We start from the raw sequence: 17,313 nt of genomic DNA on the forward strand, positions 1-17,313 counted from the left end.
GTGAGCAGTTGCTCATCAGAGCTGTTTTTGAGGAGGTAAAAGGGTGTTGTTTTACACAACCATTGAGGAATTTTAACCAAAGTATGTTAAAACCTTTACATGAAGACCCTAACCAAATCATACCAACTTGTGGAAAACGGGCATCCGACGACCTCTTTAAAGGAGCAGTCTGTAAGAATGACAGCTTGTGGTCGAAATAGGTACTGCAATCCAAATTCAAAAATCTGAGATTGTTTACACGCAAGGGGAATGAGCACAATTGACAATGAAAATAGGCAAATTGGCAACTTGCAGTATCACAGACAAAAAGAAAAAAACAGACATCCCAGCCTGGAAACGCACATTTCAAAGTAAAATGACTGGCTGTAGAAGTGTTTTCCAGAGAAACGAGTATGTGAACTCAGCATGTTTCCTCAATATCTGCAAACATATTATGGTATTTTTATGCTTAAGTAGAGTAAAAAAGTTACATACAGCAACTTTTAGGTTATGAATAAGCTGGTGTGTTCAAAAACAATGATAAAAATCACATTGAGGAGATACAAAATACTCATTTAGTAACTTACAGTCTCTCACTTCCGCTAAAATGGATCAGGGATTTTTATGACATCACCGCGGACTTCAGCTTCTCATCAAATCTTTTGTCCAATCAAATGCTCTCTAGAATCTAAAGCTCCGCCCCCTATGCTATAAACACCACCAGGCCAAAGCGACCGTTGACGGAGCAATATGTGTGTGTGATGTTGCTTAAACACTCAAGTTTTATTCCGTTTTCCAACTGTACGTTGGTTAAGAATGAAATGGCTAGAATTTATTTACATCTCTACTATTGAATCCAACATATCATCAGTGCTTCCATAGTGGTGTCAAGTACGACTGCAGTCTGTGGGGTAAACTAAACGCTATTGGCTATTTGAAAAGGGGGAGGAGCCATTCTATATGTCCCGCCTTGGCTTTTAGTTTCAGTGGAAATTACGTCAACTCGTCAAAAAAAGCTGCACGTTCCAAGGCACTTCAGTGGGCCTTTAAACAGGTTTTAAATGCAGCATGTGAATGACGTCTCATTCTGTTATTAAAGGTATATTAATCTGATTCTGTTCATTCATTCATTCATTCATAAAGGTGGTGGAGGAGTTCAGGCTGCGGATGCCATCGCTGCCATGCTGGAGGCCTTTGAGGATCATCTGACTCCAAACGTCCCAACTGTGATCAAACTCATCTACATCGTGATTAACCAGGATAACATCCTACAAGAGTTTCAGAAAGGTCTTAAAACATGGGCTGCAAATGCACAGGTAGTGATGCCAACCATAACCATAACCAAGATGATTGAAAAAAGGAAGGATCGTTCACTGCTAAATGTTTCCAGTACAAATATCTAAACATTCTTAAATCAAGATATATTTACTGGAGTCTTGTTTTCTGAATTAAAAGAAGAATTTTTGCTTAAAGCAAGATAATAAATCTGCCAATGGAGTCAGAAAAATAAAATGAATTCAAAGGAAAAACAAGATAATTTTTTTGACTCCATTGGCAGATATTTTTACTTGTTTTAAGCAAAAACTCACTTGATTTGTACATTTTTGTTCAGAAAACAACACTCCAGTAAATGTATCTTGATTTAAGAATGTTTGTACTGGAAAAAACAACACAAACATTCTGAGGAACAACATTATTTTTGCAGTTTTCGTGTAAATGCTTTTGTGCACATTTAATTAATATCAACCCACAACTAGGAAAGTGAGGATGATGAAGATGAAGATGGTGATGATGAGTATGAGGATTATAGCTCAATAGAAGAAAGCTTGTCGTCTGACCAAGAAGCTGACGCCAGCGGTAATGCGGCTTTTGAAAACGCAACCTTTTGTAAATGTGCTGCTATACTGTAGATATTCATAATTGCTTAAAATATTTAACTTCACCAGCAAACCCAATGGAGATGATAATTGGCCCAATTAAAGTCAAGGTGTTTTCTGGTGACATCACCAAAGAGACTGTTGAGGCTATTGTTAACAGCACGAACACAAGCCTCAATCTGAACTCGGGTAAGTTTGTTTTTAATTAACATGATTATTGAACTGAACTGAATAAACATTTAACTGAACTGAATCAACATTGCACTGAACTGAATCAACATTGAACTGAATCAACATTGAACTGAACTGAATCAACATTGAACTGAATCGACATTGAACTGAATCAACATTGAACTGAATCAACATTGAACTGAATCAACATTGAACTGAACTGAGTCAACATTGAACAGAACTGAATCAACATTGAACTGAATCAACACTGAAATAAACTGAATCGACATTGAACTGAATCAACATTGAACTGAATCAACATTGAACTGAACTGAATTAATATTGAACTGAACTGAATCAACATTGAACTGAACTGAATCAACATTGAACTGAATAATGACACTATTGTCTTTTTAGAGCTTTAGAATTTGAATTGATCTCATTTTCCATGAAGTTTAATTTATTGATTCTGTTATTTTCCTGTGAAACTGCTTTGAAACCATCTGAATTGTATAAAGGGCTATACAAATAATGCTGACCATTGTATGTCTTTATACACGCGCAGGTGTATCAGGAGCCATTCTCAAAGCATCAGGACAAACAGTGGTGAACGAGTGCAAAACAAAAGGTACAGCCTTAAAAAATTTGGCCATTTCTGGCCCAAAATACCCTCTAAGAGAATAATCGCTCATTGTTTCTCTCCTGCATAAAGCGCCTCAGCCTGCCGACGGTGTGATCTTGACCAAAGCGGGAAATCTTTCAAACATCAAACACATCGTTCAAATGGTTGGGCAGACGAGTGAGAAAGGCATCAGCAGCTCCATGTATAAAGTTCTGACGATGTGTGAAGAAAATCACATTCAGTCGGTTTCATTCCCAGCTCTTGGAACGGGTAAGTTCATGCATTCAGAAATACAGATTAGCAAACTCAAACCAAGAGGTCTGGATTAAAACACAATGTTGAATGTGCTTTAGGAGCTGGAAACTTGGCGGCATCAGGAGTCGCCAATGCAATGACTGAAGCTCTGATGAAGTTCGTAAAGGACTCGCCGAAACATCTGAAGGTCGTCCACATCGTGATCTTCCAAGCCAAACTGCTGCCCGACTTTCAGGAAGCTGTCAAAAAGTGCAAGAAGATTTCTCGGAAGGCTTCTGGTACGTTTCAGTGCATGAAATAGTGTGTGCACATAAGAGGTTTGCGATGTATTTTGTCTATAATAATATGGTGATTGTTGTTTTAACGATGTACAGTCGATCTTACTGTGATTTAATCTATTTACATTTATGCATTTTTGGCAGACACTTTTATCCAAAGCGACTTGCATTGCATTTCGAGTTCACATTTAGATTCTTATCAGTTCTTGCTTTCCCTGGGAATCGAACCCATGACTATAGCGTTGCAAGCACCAACACTCTACTGTTTGAGCTACAGGAAATGTGTACAGGAATTGCTTTTATAATGCCTCCAAAATTCAACATACACTGCAAAAAATGGTTTTCTTACTTTGTATTTTTGTCTTGTTTCCAGTCCAAATATCAAACATTTCTGAAATCAAGATGCATTTACTAAAGTAGTAAAATGATTATATATTACGTCTTATTTTCTGGGGAAAATAAATTAAAATGAAGTGAGTTTTTGCTTAAAATAAGCTAAATTATCTGCCAATGGGGTAAGACAAATATGCGGTGAAATACCTTGTCAGATTTTTTTTGCATTTTTTAAGCATCAATTCACTTCATTTTTATTTATTTCCCCAGAAAACAGGACATAATATCTTATATCATTTTACTCTTCTAGTAAATGCATCATGATTTAAGAATTTTTATATATTTGGACTGGAAACAAGGAAAAAATACTGAGTAAGAAAAGCATTTTTTTGCAGTGTACAGTGTGAACTAACCTGGTTTCTTGTGTATTCTCAACAGTTCCTCAACAGACACCAGTGACCCGAACTAAACAACCAACTCTGTGTCTAGCCAGAGAAACGGCCTCGGTCTCGTTCCCCGTTATGTCCGTTGACGTTTACGGGACGTCCCATGCAAACCTTGCCTATGTCAAGAGAATCCTAGACGAGCTGATCTCTGATGAGTGTGTGAGTAAAGACATCCAGTCAAGACACATCGCTGATCTTCCTGAAACTGACAAGAAGAACATCGTGAGCATCAGCCGAGTCAATCAGATCAGCGTTCTGGTGAGCGGTCTGGATAAGCTAACAGTATCAGGGAAAAAAGATGACGTTTTGGATGCCGTGCTGAAGATTAACGGCTTCATCCAAGCGGCGCGTGACAGAGAGACGCGAGCGGGTGAGGTGACGCGTCTGCGGGACGTGTTGTGTTGGGAACGGCTCAGAGGAGAGCGATGGGAGTCGCTGGATAACAGCGTTAGCTACGACATCGAGCTCGCGTTCCACCGTAAGCTAAAGAGCTTTCAGTATCAGGAGAATGGAGAGAGCTACACTGTGAACTTCAGCGAGATGAAGCTCACGAACAGCAAGCAGGAATCCTGCAGGATCAAGAGGACTCTGCTGGGAGACTCGGAAACGGGTACGAGTTAAAAATACAACGGTGTTCCATTTCTTAAATCAAGACCTATTTACTAAATTAGAAAAATGACATAAGATATTAAGTCTTGTTTTCTGGGGAAATAAATCAAAATTAAGTGACTTTTTGCTTAAAACAAGCTAAATTATCTGCCAATAGGGTAAGAAAAATAATCTTGTTTCTGTTTGAATTAACATTATTTTTCTCACCCCATTGACAGATCATTTTGCTTTTTTTAAGCATCGAATCACTTAATTTTGATGAATTCCCCCGAAAACAGGACATAATATCTTATATCATTTTACTCATCTAGTACATGCATCTTGATTTAAGAATTTTTAGATATTTGGACTGGAAACAAGACAAAAATACTGAGTATGAAAAGCATTTTTTGCAGTGTATGTATATTTGCACTGGAAAATAAGACAAAAAATACCTAAATCAAGATACATTTACTTGAGGAACAAAACTTTCCTGAAAAATGTGTAAAAATTAAGTGAGTTTTTGCTGAAAACATGAACAAATATTTGTCAATGGGGTCAGAAAAATAAACTTAATTCAAAGGGAAAACAATATTATTTTTCTTACTCCATTGGCAGATTTTTTTTTTTTTTTTTCTTGTTTTGAGTCACTTAATTTAGATTTTTTTTTCTTGTTTTTTCTTGTTTTGAGTCACTTAATTTTGGTTAAGTTTTCAGCATACAAAAATTCATATTTTCATTCATTTTGCTTCTCCAGTAAATGTATCTTGATTTAAAGGTCCCATATTGTACAACTTTCTGAAGTTTTATTTTATGTTTTGATGTCCTTAAGAATATATATTTGCGGTATAAGTACCAAAAACCATCTCAATATGTTCACAGCTGCTTTCTCAGGAGCTCTGCCAAGAACAGGTCGATTTTGGTGTGTCTACTTAATATTCATGAGCCTCTCTTCTGATTGGCCTGTTGTTTTCTGAGTGACCCACCATTGGTGGAGGCGGAGACTGAAGGCTTGTGAAAAGCACAGCTACTTTATGCAGGCTGTGTGCATTTGTCTGTGGATCGACTGTTTTGAAACTTATATGGTAGTTTCATAGACCAGAGACCTCTGATATCATGAACACAGGCAGGAAATTTCAGTTTTGACAATATGGGACCTTTAAGAATGTTTAGATATTTGTACTTGAAAAGACAAAGAATTCTTAAATCAAGATACATTTACTTGAGAAGCAAAATTGCCTTGCTTTCTGGAAAATCTGTAAAAATGAAGTGAGTTTTTGCTGAAACCAATAAAAAAATATCCGTCAATGGGGTCCGAAAAATAAACTTAATTCAAAGGGAAAACAAGTTAATTTTTCTGGCCCCACTGGCAGATATTCTGCCAGTTATAAGCATAAAGTCACTTAATTTTGGATCATTTTTCACTCAACATAACTTAATATCTTCAGTCATTTTGCTTCTCCAGTAAATGTATCTTGATTTAAGAATGTTTAGATATTTGTACTAGAAAACAAGACAGATTTGATTTCCAGTTGTATGTCGTGAATTTATGATGGCAGAAACTGTTCTTTTAACTTGTTTGTTTCTTAGCGATCATTCATCCTCCTTCAACATGGACCAAAATGAGCGGACAGGATTTAGAAATCATCACCTTACAGTCAGATTCAGCCGAGTACAAGAAGATAAAAACAGCCTTTCTGAGCTCCAGTTTACACCCCGATGTCTCACCCGTACAGGTTCAACAGGTAAAATGATGAGTGGAAACTTTCTTAAATCAAGATTCATTTACCTGAGAAGAAAAATCACTGAAGATATTAAGTCCTGTTTTCTGAAACATTGCTCAAAATTATTCGTTTTTGCTTTTTAACAAGAAAAATATTTGCACATGGGGTCATTAGATTCATGTTAAGTTACGTCTTTATAGGGACAGGGCTTGACGGATTACGTGAGTTGGTCTCTATTTTTTTTTAGCGCCACATATCAAGCATTTATGTAAGATATCATTCGAGCATTAATGGTTATGTTAAATAAAGTATTAATTAAGGAAGGCACGTTATTTTACCTTTGCACGCCGTTGTTGACTCCTCTCCCCTCAGACACGATGCCTTATTAACATTTTAAATACATTCTGCTGAAATGAACGAAATAATTTGAAAAAAGATTAAGAGTCAGTAAAATTTATATTTATATCATTTAATATAGTTAATATCACACGAAGAGTGACGTTTTTTCTCCAAATATCAGCACGATTACAAATGTGATTTAGATTTTATTCCACAAACAAGAACTTAATATCAAGTGACTTGCATTTTAAACACAATGGTGCCTATTTTTGCTCTTATTTCACCAACGAAAATACCAGATTGAATACGAGATTCAAAGATCCGAGTCAGTAAAATGATCCGAACTTCCCACTACATTACAAAACCGGTGGGGGAAAATCTCTTAAAGGGATAGTTCACCCAAAAATGTAAGTTCTGTCAGTATTTACTCTCCCTCATGTTGTTCAACCGCGTAAGACCTTCGTTCATCTTCAGAACACAAATTAAGATATTTTTGATTAAATCTGAGAGCTGGATCACTCCTCCATAGGCTTCTAATTGAAACTTGCTGGCTCAGAAAGTTAGTAAAAACATTGTTAAAACAGTCCAAGTGTCTACAGTGGCTCAATCTTAAAGGTCCCATATTGTCAAAACTGAAATTTCCTGGCTGTGTTTATGATATCAGAGGTCTCTGGTCTATGAAACTACCATATAAGTTTCAAAACAGTCCAAAATCACAGACAAATGCACACAGCCTGCATAAAGTAGCTGTGCTTTTGTGACTTCTGTATAAATGTGATGTCAGAACTACTCAGTCCCCATCCACACTACTGCGTTTTAGTTTAGAAATGGAGAATTAAAACAAATACGATCTCCGTCCACACCAGCGTTTGAGCTGCGTATTAGAACTGATCTCCGTCCAGATTAAAACGACTGAAAACGCGGATCACGTGACCATTCACCTACACTGGGCGTGCGCGTGCCGGTGTAAACAGGAATCAGATTGACTGTTCCTCAGATTTCGCTGAGGTTGATAAGTGCCGATCTGGACATTCGAAAGTTTTCACACCAATCCTCAGGAGCCACAACTTCATTGATAAAATTATCCCACCATGCGCTGGTTCTTCCCGGCTTAACCCAGAACCGACGCTCCATGTACGGTCGATACCGCCGCTGCACACTGGAATGGTCACAGATCGCTCGAATAATAGCTTGATCCGGCGCATGTTGGCAGTTATAGCATTGTGAAATGCAGAATTTACTTGCACTAACGTAACTGGTAGTCCAGGCTGTTGTTGTATGTTTTCTTACGTTGTATGACAGCCAATCAGAGAGCCGAGCGTGAGCCTCTGCGTCATCGTTTCTAAAGTCCTCCGTTTTGGTTTTGGGTTAAGGCGTTTTGACCCGTCTTCACTGAAACGCCTTCCGGAGATTCAAAACGCAAAACGGGGTCGGCAGCGTTTCTAAACTTTTCCGTTTTAGGTCTTCGTTTTTGCCTGGACGGGAGGTGCAAACATAGCAAAAGGTCTCCATTTCTAAACTAATGGGGCCTCAGTCCCCGCCTTCAGTCTCCACCAATGGTGGGTCACTCAGAAAACAACAGGCCAATCAGAAGAGAGGCTCATGAATATTAAGTAGACAGGCCAAAATCACCCTGTTCTTGGCAGAGCTCCTGAGAAAGCAGCTGTAAACAGTATATTGAGATGGTTTTTGGTACTTATACCGCAAATATATATTCTTAAGGACATCAAAACATAAAATAAAACTTCAGGAAGTTATACAATATGGGACCTTTAAGTTTATCAAGCAACAAGAATACTTTTTGTGTGCAAAAAAACCCCAAAATAACGACTTTATTCAACTATTCATTTTCTTCTGTGTGTGCCTCTGAGTGAGTTCACGTTTGTACGTCAGAACGTAGGCTCGCTATTGGCCAGCGTCACACGCATCATTCACATGACCAGCGTCGGCCAATAGTGAGCCTACGTTCTGACGTACAAACGTAAATTCACTCAAAGGCGCACACACAGAAGAAAATGAATAGATGAATAAAGTCTTTATTTTGGGGTTTTTTGCACACAAAACGTATTCTCGTCGCTTGATAAACTTAAGATTGAGCCACTGTAGTCACTTGGACTATTTTAACGATGTCTTTAATAACTTTTCGGCACCGGCAAGTTTCAATCCCTCAAGAAGCCTATAGAGGAGTGATCCAGCTCTCAGATTTAATCAAAAATATCTTAATTCGTGTTCTGAAGATGAACGAAGGTCTTACGGGGTTGAACAACATGAGGGAGAGTAAATACTGACAGAATTTTCATTTTTGGGTGAACTATCCCGTTAAATATCAGTAAAACAGATTATCGTTCAATCTTCTCCAGTAAATATATCTTGATTTAAGAATGTTTCAATATTTGTACTGGAAAACAAGGAAGAACATCATTTTTCTCAGTGTGTGACTGTAATTTCTCATAGATAGGCCTGTGTTTATTAACTTCTGAAATGGTTCTTCAGATCGACAGGATTCAGAGTCAGTCGCAGTGGCAGAGATACTGTGTGCTGAAACAGGCCGTGGATAAGAAATATCCCAAACAGAAAAACGAGCGCATGCTTTATCACGGGACTACCAAAGATATCTGCCAAAAAATCAACAAGAACGGCTTCAACCGAAGCTTCTGCGGGAGAAACGGTGAGTTATGTCTCGGGTCTCCGTTCAACAGCTGACCCATAATGCCTGATTTTCTTTTTCTTTTATTAGAGAATATGAAGACCTACAGAATGACAGTATTTTGCATTATAGGCCAGCGAGCAAGAACATAATATACCTTTTGAAACGATTTACCATCTTTATAGAAGAATCAGAAGTCAGATACATGTACTTTTTCATTGATTATAGATTTATTATCTATAGATTTGTTATTTTGTAGCCATTTCCTTAAATATAGTAGTAAGGGTGTAAAGGGGTAGGAGTACATAAGTTTGACTTCTTCCTACTACTTTTTTTCCCCCCCTGTATTTACAAGTTCAAAATAAAGATATCAATCAATCAATCATGTAGAGTCTTCAAAAAAAAATCATCTTACTAAATTTACACTTGTGGATAAAATATGTGGCCTAAAACATTATAAGATTTATAAAATAAAATAAATATCAGACTCTTCTCTCTCATAATTATGAAAGCTTGGTTCCACCATGGAATAAAGAAAATATAGAGAATTGTAACTTTTTACACCACAAAATATGTTCTTCCTTTGTATTTTTGTCTAGTTTTCCAGTACAAACATTTTTAAATCAAGATACATTTTTTTGGAGATGCAAAATTACTGAAGATATTAAATCTTGTATTTTATGCCTAAAACGAAAACAAATATCTGCCCGTGGTTAAAGAAAAATAAACTTAATTCACAGGGGAAACTCAGACCTCATTGGCAGATATTTGTTCTTGTTTTAAGTATAAACTTACTTTATGTTGTTTTCTGGAAAAAAATCATCAAAATCCATTTACGTGACAAGCAAAATGACTTGGATATTACGATTTTTGTTCTGGAAAAGACGACAAAAATACTGAGTAAGGAAATCATTTCTTGTAGTGCATCTCACAATTCTGACTCCTGACATATAAAAGTCACAATTACCTTTATTATTCCGTGTTGAAAACGAGCTTCCATACATAACTCCCAGTTTCTTCACAATACTGACCTCTGACGTGTGTTTGGTTTCAAGCGGTGGTTCACGGTGACGGCACGTACTTCGCTAGAGAGGCCTGGTACTCCTGTCAGGATCATTACTCCAACCCCGATGATAGAGGGCTGAAGTACATCTACCGAGCGCGAGTGGTGACGGGCTCCCTGTGTAAGAGCCGGCAGGGAATGAAGGAACCGGATCCCATCAGGCCCGGTGACCCGCGGGCCGGCCTGCACGACTGCGCTGTGGACAGCCTTCAGAACCCATTCATCTTCGTGGTGTTCTGCGATGCCGGAGCGTATCCAGAGTACCTCATCACCTTCAAATCTATATAGTCTGCTCATCTCCGTCTGACCAGCACACCATCAACTTTACAAACTCTGCAAAAACTGAAATCTAAGAAAGTAAAAAAAATCTTATTTCTAGAAAATATGTCGTTTTGGGGTTTTTTTGCCATGAAAGATTAAAAAAACTCTTATAAAATACTTTGCACACTAGACTATAAATCTTAATTTAAGAAAATTGGTCGTCTTCAGTCTTGCCAAGTGAATTATAGCTCATTTTGCAGCAAGATGCACTTAAATCTAGGTAAAGTGTCCTAAAATTATTCATTTATTGGGATGTTTTAAGAATTTTCATCTATTTTCAGGTTATTGTGTATCTTTAACACATATAAATAAGCTAAATTTAAGGTTAAATATTATAGTTTTAATGCAACCTTCACTAAAATTACAAGTGTAAAAAAATTACAATTAAAAAGTATTTTTGTCTAGTTTTAAGATCCAATAGCATTTATTAGTGACTAGATATGTATGCTATTTTCAAGAGTTCTTATCAAGTCAGTTTTGCTTACTCCATTGGCAGATTTATTTGCTTGATTTTAGTGCGCTTTACCCAGATTTAAGTGCATCCTGCTTGTTTAAAAGGCATATTTAGCTATGCCGACAGATGGGAGAGTCTAGATGACTTTACACTGATCTCGTCACAATGACAAACACATGAACATATGTTTTCAGACGCAACTTTTATCAGTAGCGCTGTATATCACCAAAAAAACAATCACTAAATTAATTGGTAACACCTTAAAATATGGTCAAATTTGTTAACACTAGTTAATGCATTAACTAGCATGAACTAACAATGAGTGAGTAATATATTTATTACAGCATTTATTAATCTGTTAATGTTCACTTTTGATCTTAATCTCAACATTTACAGATGGATTTTCAAGATTAATAAATCCTGTAGAGTATTGTTCGTTGTTAGTTCATGTTTGCTTATTAAATATTAACAGATACGACTTTTGATCTTAAAAATGTATTAGTAAATGTTAGGATTAACATTGGGATTAATAAATGCTTTAGAAGCGTCATAACTAATGTTTTTAATGTTAACTATGAACTATTGTAAACTGTTACCAGTTAATTACATGAAAAGCTAATTTGGTCCCACTTTAGATTAGAGTCCGATTCTCACTATTAACTATGAATTTTGCCTCAAACTCTTAATTACTGCTTATTAATAGTTATTAAGGTAGTTGTTAAGTTTAGGTATTGGGTGATTAAGGGATGTAGAATATGATCATGCAGAATAAGACATTAATATGTGCTTTATAAATATCAATAAACGGCCAATATCCTAGTAATATGCATGATAATAAGCAACTAGTTCATAATGAGAATTGAACCCTAAACTAAAGTGTAATTTAATAATTGCATTCATCAATATTTACTGAATAAAGCTCCCAAATGAAGATAATTAATGTGACAGATGTGTAAATCTCAATGAGTGTCTTTAGAAGTGAATATGGTGCCATTTTACAATGCATAAACTAACAATGAGAAATACAGCATTTATTATTTTTTTTTTAATGGTAGTTAATAAAAATACAGCTGCTCATTGTTAGTTCATGTTAGCTCAAATCCATTAAATAATATTAACAGATACAACTTAAGAATGTATTAATAAATAATAACATTAATACATGCTGTATCCTTTTAACAAACAGAATATTTTAAATATTTTATATCCGTTCACACGTGACACGTTCTCATATCTGGATGTTTTTAATATTGCTACTAGCATTGTGATCATCACTTTTTATGGCACTATTTTTGCTATAATGAATCCTCTAAGGTTAAATCGATCGACAGCACGTTCTGCAGTGTTTTAATCATCATTCTGAATGTATGAAACATTGATTTAATCTGTATGTGAAACTTCAAAATAAATATTTTTGTGATCTTTGTGAGACGAGCGTCATAACTGGAGAAACACAGAAACTGATGATACAGACGTAAAAGCAATGAAAACTCAAAATATGTTTACCTTTAATATGAATTACAAAACATGATCACACCGAGTACAACAGATAGTAGTAACTGCAAATTATTGTGTCAGGTAATTAATCAATTTGAGTTGTCCAACATTTTTACACATTAATGAATTTCTTAAGATAGTTCTACACTGTAAAACAAAAAGGTCTAAGTATAAAGTAATTTCAAATTAAACTACATTAAACTGAGTTGAATCTTGCATAACAAAAAAAAAGTTGGAAATTGCTTAACTTATTTTGATGAGTTAAAGCAATGGAAAAACATAACTTATTAATCATATGTTTTACAGTGTAGAGGATTAAACCACAACTAAAAAACAAAAGAGAAGAATGACTTCAGTCAGAAGTGTTTCATTGAAAAACATATTTTATTCTATGGTTAAAGGATCAAGTAGCATCTGTGCTGAACTAGTAGAAAGACATTCTATTGCCGAGGCATTTTATGATGCTGTGGGGGTCAAAACCACCGTATAAAACGCCACAAAGCCCTCAGGAATTCACAGCTTTATTAAATACTGTAACTGTATTAAATCAACCCTGGCAATAACAGAACATCATCCGTGAACCAGTGTGTTTGTCCTGGTTAAAGTAGTCGGCACGCAGAAGCGATTACGCTAACCTGATTTGATTTACCCATGCGGGATGGAGCGGGGGGGGGGGGACGGGGAAATGGAAACCATAGCCCTAAATGATAAACCCACCATGTTAAGACTGAAACACACTCAAATCAAACCGCTCGGGGCCGAATCACTACATCTGCTGCGTGGAGTTGCCGTTCCAGGTGTTGTTGTCGTCCTCGCTGTCTTCTTGAGTCCGTAGTCGGTATATTTTCCCGTCTTTCTTGAAGTCCTCTGGCCTCTTCTCAAGAACCCTCTTACGCACTGCATCTCTGGAGCGGGAAACAGCAGAACGAGAAGAACTGAGTAGAAATTCCTCTCACTGACACATGATATAGATAGAGCCTCGACGACTCCCTCACTTTATAAGCAAAAGGATTTAAATGCTGAAGCAATAGATGGAGTGTTAATTAGTTATGAAACGAGAATCACTGATATGTTTCCATCCATCTATTTGTATGCAAATTTTGGGATATTGTATTGTTTTACTAACACCAAGATGTGCATAAATTCTAAAAATGTGCACTAAAAGCATGCACTCAATTGAAGCAGATCATTTTTTGTATCTGATAAGACGACAACGGAAACACTTTGAGCAAATAAAACCCATTGATGCGCAAAAAAAAACAAAAAACCCTGTAGCCTCAGTAGAGGCTGTGATTGGATAACTGGACTAACCAGCGGACCAATCACATCGCAGCATCTTAAATGTTGGTTTGGTGGTTAGGAAAAGCCTTAGTTAAAGTGTGTGATCAGAATGATTTGGTTTAATTCCCTCCAGAAGCGTCTCACACACACACACACACACACACACACGAGTGTGTTCCCGAACACCAGCATCCGAACGCAAGATAACATGACAGCGTTTATTGACGCTCTGAGACGGAAATAAATCCCGATTGCAGAAACTTAATTTAATTACTGATATTTTACATCAGTTTCCCAGGAAGTGACGATCTTGTTCACTTGAACACATGGGACGTATTACGCCTTTTCAAAGTTTTGTTGTTTATTTTTGTTTATTAAATGTTGATTATTTTCCTCATATTTTCCATTGTTGCGGCTCCTCTCTTCCCAGTCTGTCAGTAACGCTCTGTTTACTTCCTGTCTCTATGAAGCCCCTCCTTCTGAAAAGCACACTGTGCTCTGATTGGTCGGCTGGATCAGTGTGTGATGGTCGATCGATTCAAGTGTTTTTGGGAAATGTCCCGCCCCTTACCATAACCCCCAGTTTCAACACACTACTAACTAACTCAAACAGGCCCCGCCCCTTTATTGTGCGTATTAATTATTTAAATGAGGAAAATTGAGACGTGTTTGTTCCCGGAAGAAACTCAAGACTACAATGAAGGCGTTTCAGAATTAAAAATCAGACACTGATATAGAGAATGAAGAAAACAACATACAGCAACATTAAACTAAAGGAATTTGAGCATTAAAGGTCCTCATTAAATTCACAATTTTGGATGGAAACATATCTAGCGAGGCCCACAGGCCAAAGACGCACCTCTTTGGTTCTGCGCCTGCGCCGGAGTCGTGTGTGTTGTGTGTGTGCTGGTTCTGTCCGGCTGCGGGAGGGGGGGCGGCGCTGAACAGGAATCCTCTGATGATCCTCCAGATGGCCAGCAGTGGGTAGAGGAGCGAGCCCAGCAGAGCCCAGACGCCTCCTGACGAGCCAATCACAGCGCTGGACGGCCGGCTCGACTGCTGACGGACCAATCACAGGGAAGACATCTACATTCATTCATTTATCCAAAACGACTTACAAATGAGAACAATAGAAGCAGTGAAACTAACAATAGGACAACAATATGCCAGTGCTGTGACCCTTCCCAGTTTAATCTAACGCACTTTTTATCATGCACTTTTATATTTAAATATACAGGTGAAACTCGAACAATTAGAATATCGTGCGACAATTCATGCATTTCAGGAATTTCAAATTAAAAGGTGAAACTAATATATTTAGTATATATAACTATATACATATTAGGGATGGCGAAAACTAAAAATTTTCTTGACCGACCACCGAGCCTCATTAGCCGGTTGAAACCTGTTAACCGATTACTTTCAAATATGCCACGCTATTTGAAATAACAGCCATTTCGAGCCGCGCCTGCAATTTCGCAACTCTGTCGCATCTCTCTCTGCCTCCCGCTCTCACACACACACACACACACACACACACACACACACACACACACACACACACACACACACACACACACTGAAATGTAGATGTAATGTATTTTTACAGTATTACTACTGTATTTAAGCACTGTATCACACAAGTTGCAACTTACTGTGCCATTCTTTTTGGTGAAATGGTCCCACACACTACTTTTCTTTGCACGCTTCATCATGTCATCTGCCCTGGCTCTAACCTCCAGTGTTTTAGCCTGTAGCCTTTACTTTTCGCAAACCCTGTGATCGCCAAATGTTTTTTATTGGTTTATTAAGTACAAACAGGCGAGTTATGAAAAATTGAGTGTGAGGGATTTGTTCACTTCACACAAAAATATCTTGGAATGAGATGGCTAACTGTAGTAGCGTTTAGTCCACTGTCTATAATAACCTAATTTAGAGATAAATTTTTTTTTTTAAACGACTACCGACAACTTTGATCGGTTAACGTTGAGACGGTCAACCATCGGTCAAACGGTCATCGGTTAGCATCCCTAATACATATTAGGCTTGGGCGGTATCCAAATTTTTATACCGTCAAACCTCCTCCCTATTTTACCGGGGTATACGGTATTACCGTGACTAATTAAAAATTATGACATAAGGCTCAGACAGCGTCACCCAACTGTTGGCTTGTGTCTACACCGTTCAGAAACTGAATACCAGATCGGGCATAAAAAACACACAAAAAAAATCAAGGCCAACCCGTGCACGTTGTGTCTGATCCCTGTTGACGGCATTAAATGTAATATGAGCCGTAGCCCTATTTAGACTCGACTATTTTTAATACGTGGGCCGTTATAATATGTTGCCGCCAAATAATTGTTTAACCCAGGTGCTGAGGGGGTGGTAGATATAAATACCATTTATAAATGAGCAAAAATGGGCAATTAATAATATTTATTTATTTTAATTATGACAATTGTATTCATTTTATTAATTCATTTAAATTAAATTAACAAGCAACAAGCAAGAAGTGCATTTGTAAATCCGGTGACACGCGTCCATTGATTTTTATTAATACAACTTTTCTGTCAGTGCTGCAAAGATTAAGTTGACGATCGCCATCTCCTAGTGAACGCGCATATATAGAGAGAAATGCAAATCATGGATTACATAATCAGAAGGTATAGGCTAGCTTTTTTCTTTTCGTTTTGAATTGTTTCGTTTAAAGAAATTGACGATTGATATCTCCGTGGTTAACGCGCGTATAGAGAGAAATGCACATCCTGGATTAATCAGAGAGTATGCTGTCTATATTTCTTTTCCTTTTGAATTGTTTCGTTTAAAGAAATTGACGAATAGCCTTCTCCATAGTGAACGATAGAGAGAAATGCACATCATGGATTAAATAATCAGAGAGTAATCTAGCCGATTTCTTTTCGTTTTGAATAGTTTCGTTTAATATGATGATCGCCATTTCCGTATAGAACGCGCAGAGAGAAATGCACATCATGGATTAAATTATCAGCGAGTGGCCTATTTCTTTTCGTTTTGAATTGTTTCGTTTAATGAAATTTCAAGCTTTATTTAGATATCTTTCATGTCTGTGAGACATACACTGAGTTTCGGTTAATTTATGATGAGATTTCAATGCAAGTGACCGCGGCGCGCCAGCGCACGATCATGTCATGATTATGTTGTCTGATATATTTGATTCTTATTTATTATTGGTTGATAAAAAAAAAAATATTAAAATTAGGATACAATTTATACAAAACGAAATTCACTTTAAAGAAAGGCCTTTTACAAAATGAAACTTAATTAAGTGGTCAATGTCTGACTCCCGATGCATCCCATCTTACTCGTGCTGTTCAGTTTTCATTATCAACGTAAAAAAAAAAACATTATAATATTTTAACAAATATAAACGAATGTGCTTATTTAATGAACTCGGGGCAA

At 37.0% G+C, this 17,313-nt stretch overlaps 2 protein-coding genes across 5 annotated transcripts in view; one reads left to right on the forward strand and one right to left on the reverse strand.

Annotated features, from left to right (window-relative positions):
* The window catches only part of parp14rs3 (poly(ADP-ribose) polymerase family member 14-related sequence 3), a 36,992-nt gene extending 24,466 nt beyond the window's left edge, over positions 1-12,526 (forward strand). For all 3 annotated transcript variants that reach the window (XM_077215804.1, XM_077215805.1, XM_077215803.1), the window contains 10 exons: positions 1,123-1,295; positions 1,737-1,836; positions 1,926-2,045; positions 2,593-2,655; positions 2,740-2,919; positions 3,003-3,182; positions 3,954-4,571; positions 6,140-6,294; positions 9,106-9,280; positions 10,315-12,526. In XM_077215804.1, the coding sequence (XP_077071919.1) occupies positions 1,123-1,295; positions 1,737-1,836; positions 1,926-2,045; positions 2,593-2,655; positions 2,740-2,919; positions 3,003-3,182; positions 3,954-4,571; positions 6,140-6,294; positions 9,106-9,280; positions 10,315-10,610 (2,060 nt within the window). In that variant the 3' untranslated portion in view covers positions 10,611-12,526. The remainder of the gene's footprint in view (positions 1-1,122; positions 1,296-1,736; positions 1,837-1,925; positions 2,046-2,592; positions 2,656-2,739; positions 2,920-3,002; positions 3,183-3,953; positions 4,572-6,139; positions 6,295-9,105; positions 9,281-10,314) is intronic.
* A 433-nt stretch (positions 12,527-12,959) lies between these two features.
* Positions 12,960-17,313, reverse strand: part of ubxn4 (UBX domain protein 4) — a 37,768-nt gene continuing 33,414 nt past the window's right edge. The window contains exons 12-13 of one of the 2 annotated variants that reach the window (XM_077215850.1): positions 14,735-14,931; positions 12,960-13,499 (exon numbers count right to left, since the gene is read on the reverse strand). In XM_077215850.1, the coding sequence (XP_077071965.1) occupies positions 13,361-13,499; positions 14,735-14,931 (336 nt within the window). In that variant the 3' untranslated portion in view covers positions 12,960-13,360. Of the gene's footprint in view, positions 13,500-14,734; positions 14,935-17,313 lie in introns of both variants that reach the window. The other variant, XM_077215849.1, reaches the window with a different exon arrangement.

The sequence above is a fragment of the Siphateles boraxobius genome, unplaced genomic scaffold (genome assembly GCF_051911475.1).
Source record: "Siphateles boraxobius isolate OS27281-9 unplaced genomic scaffold, OSU_SipBor_1 7, whole genome shotgun sequence".
In the NCBI taxonomy this organism is placed as follows: Eukaryota; Metazoa; Chordata; class Actinopteri; order Cypriniformes; family Leuciscidae; genus Siphateles; species Siphateles boraxobius.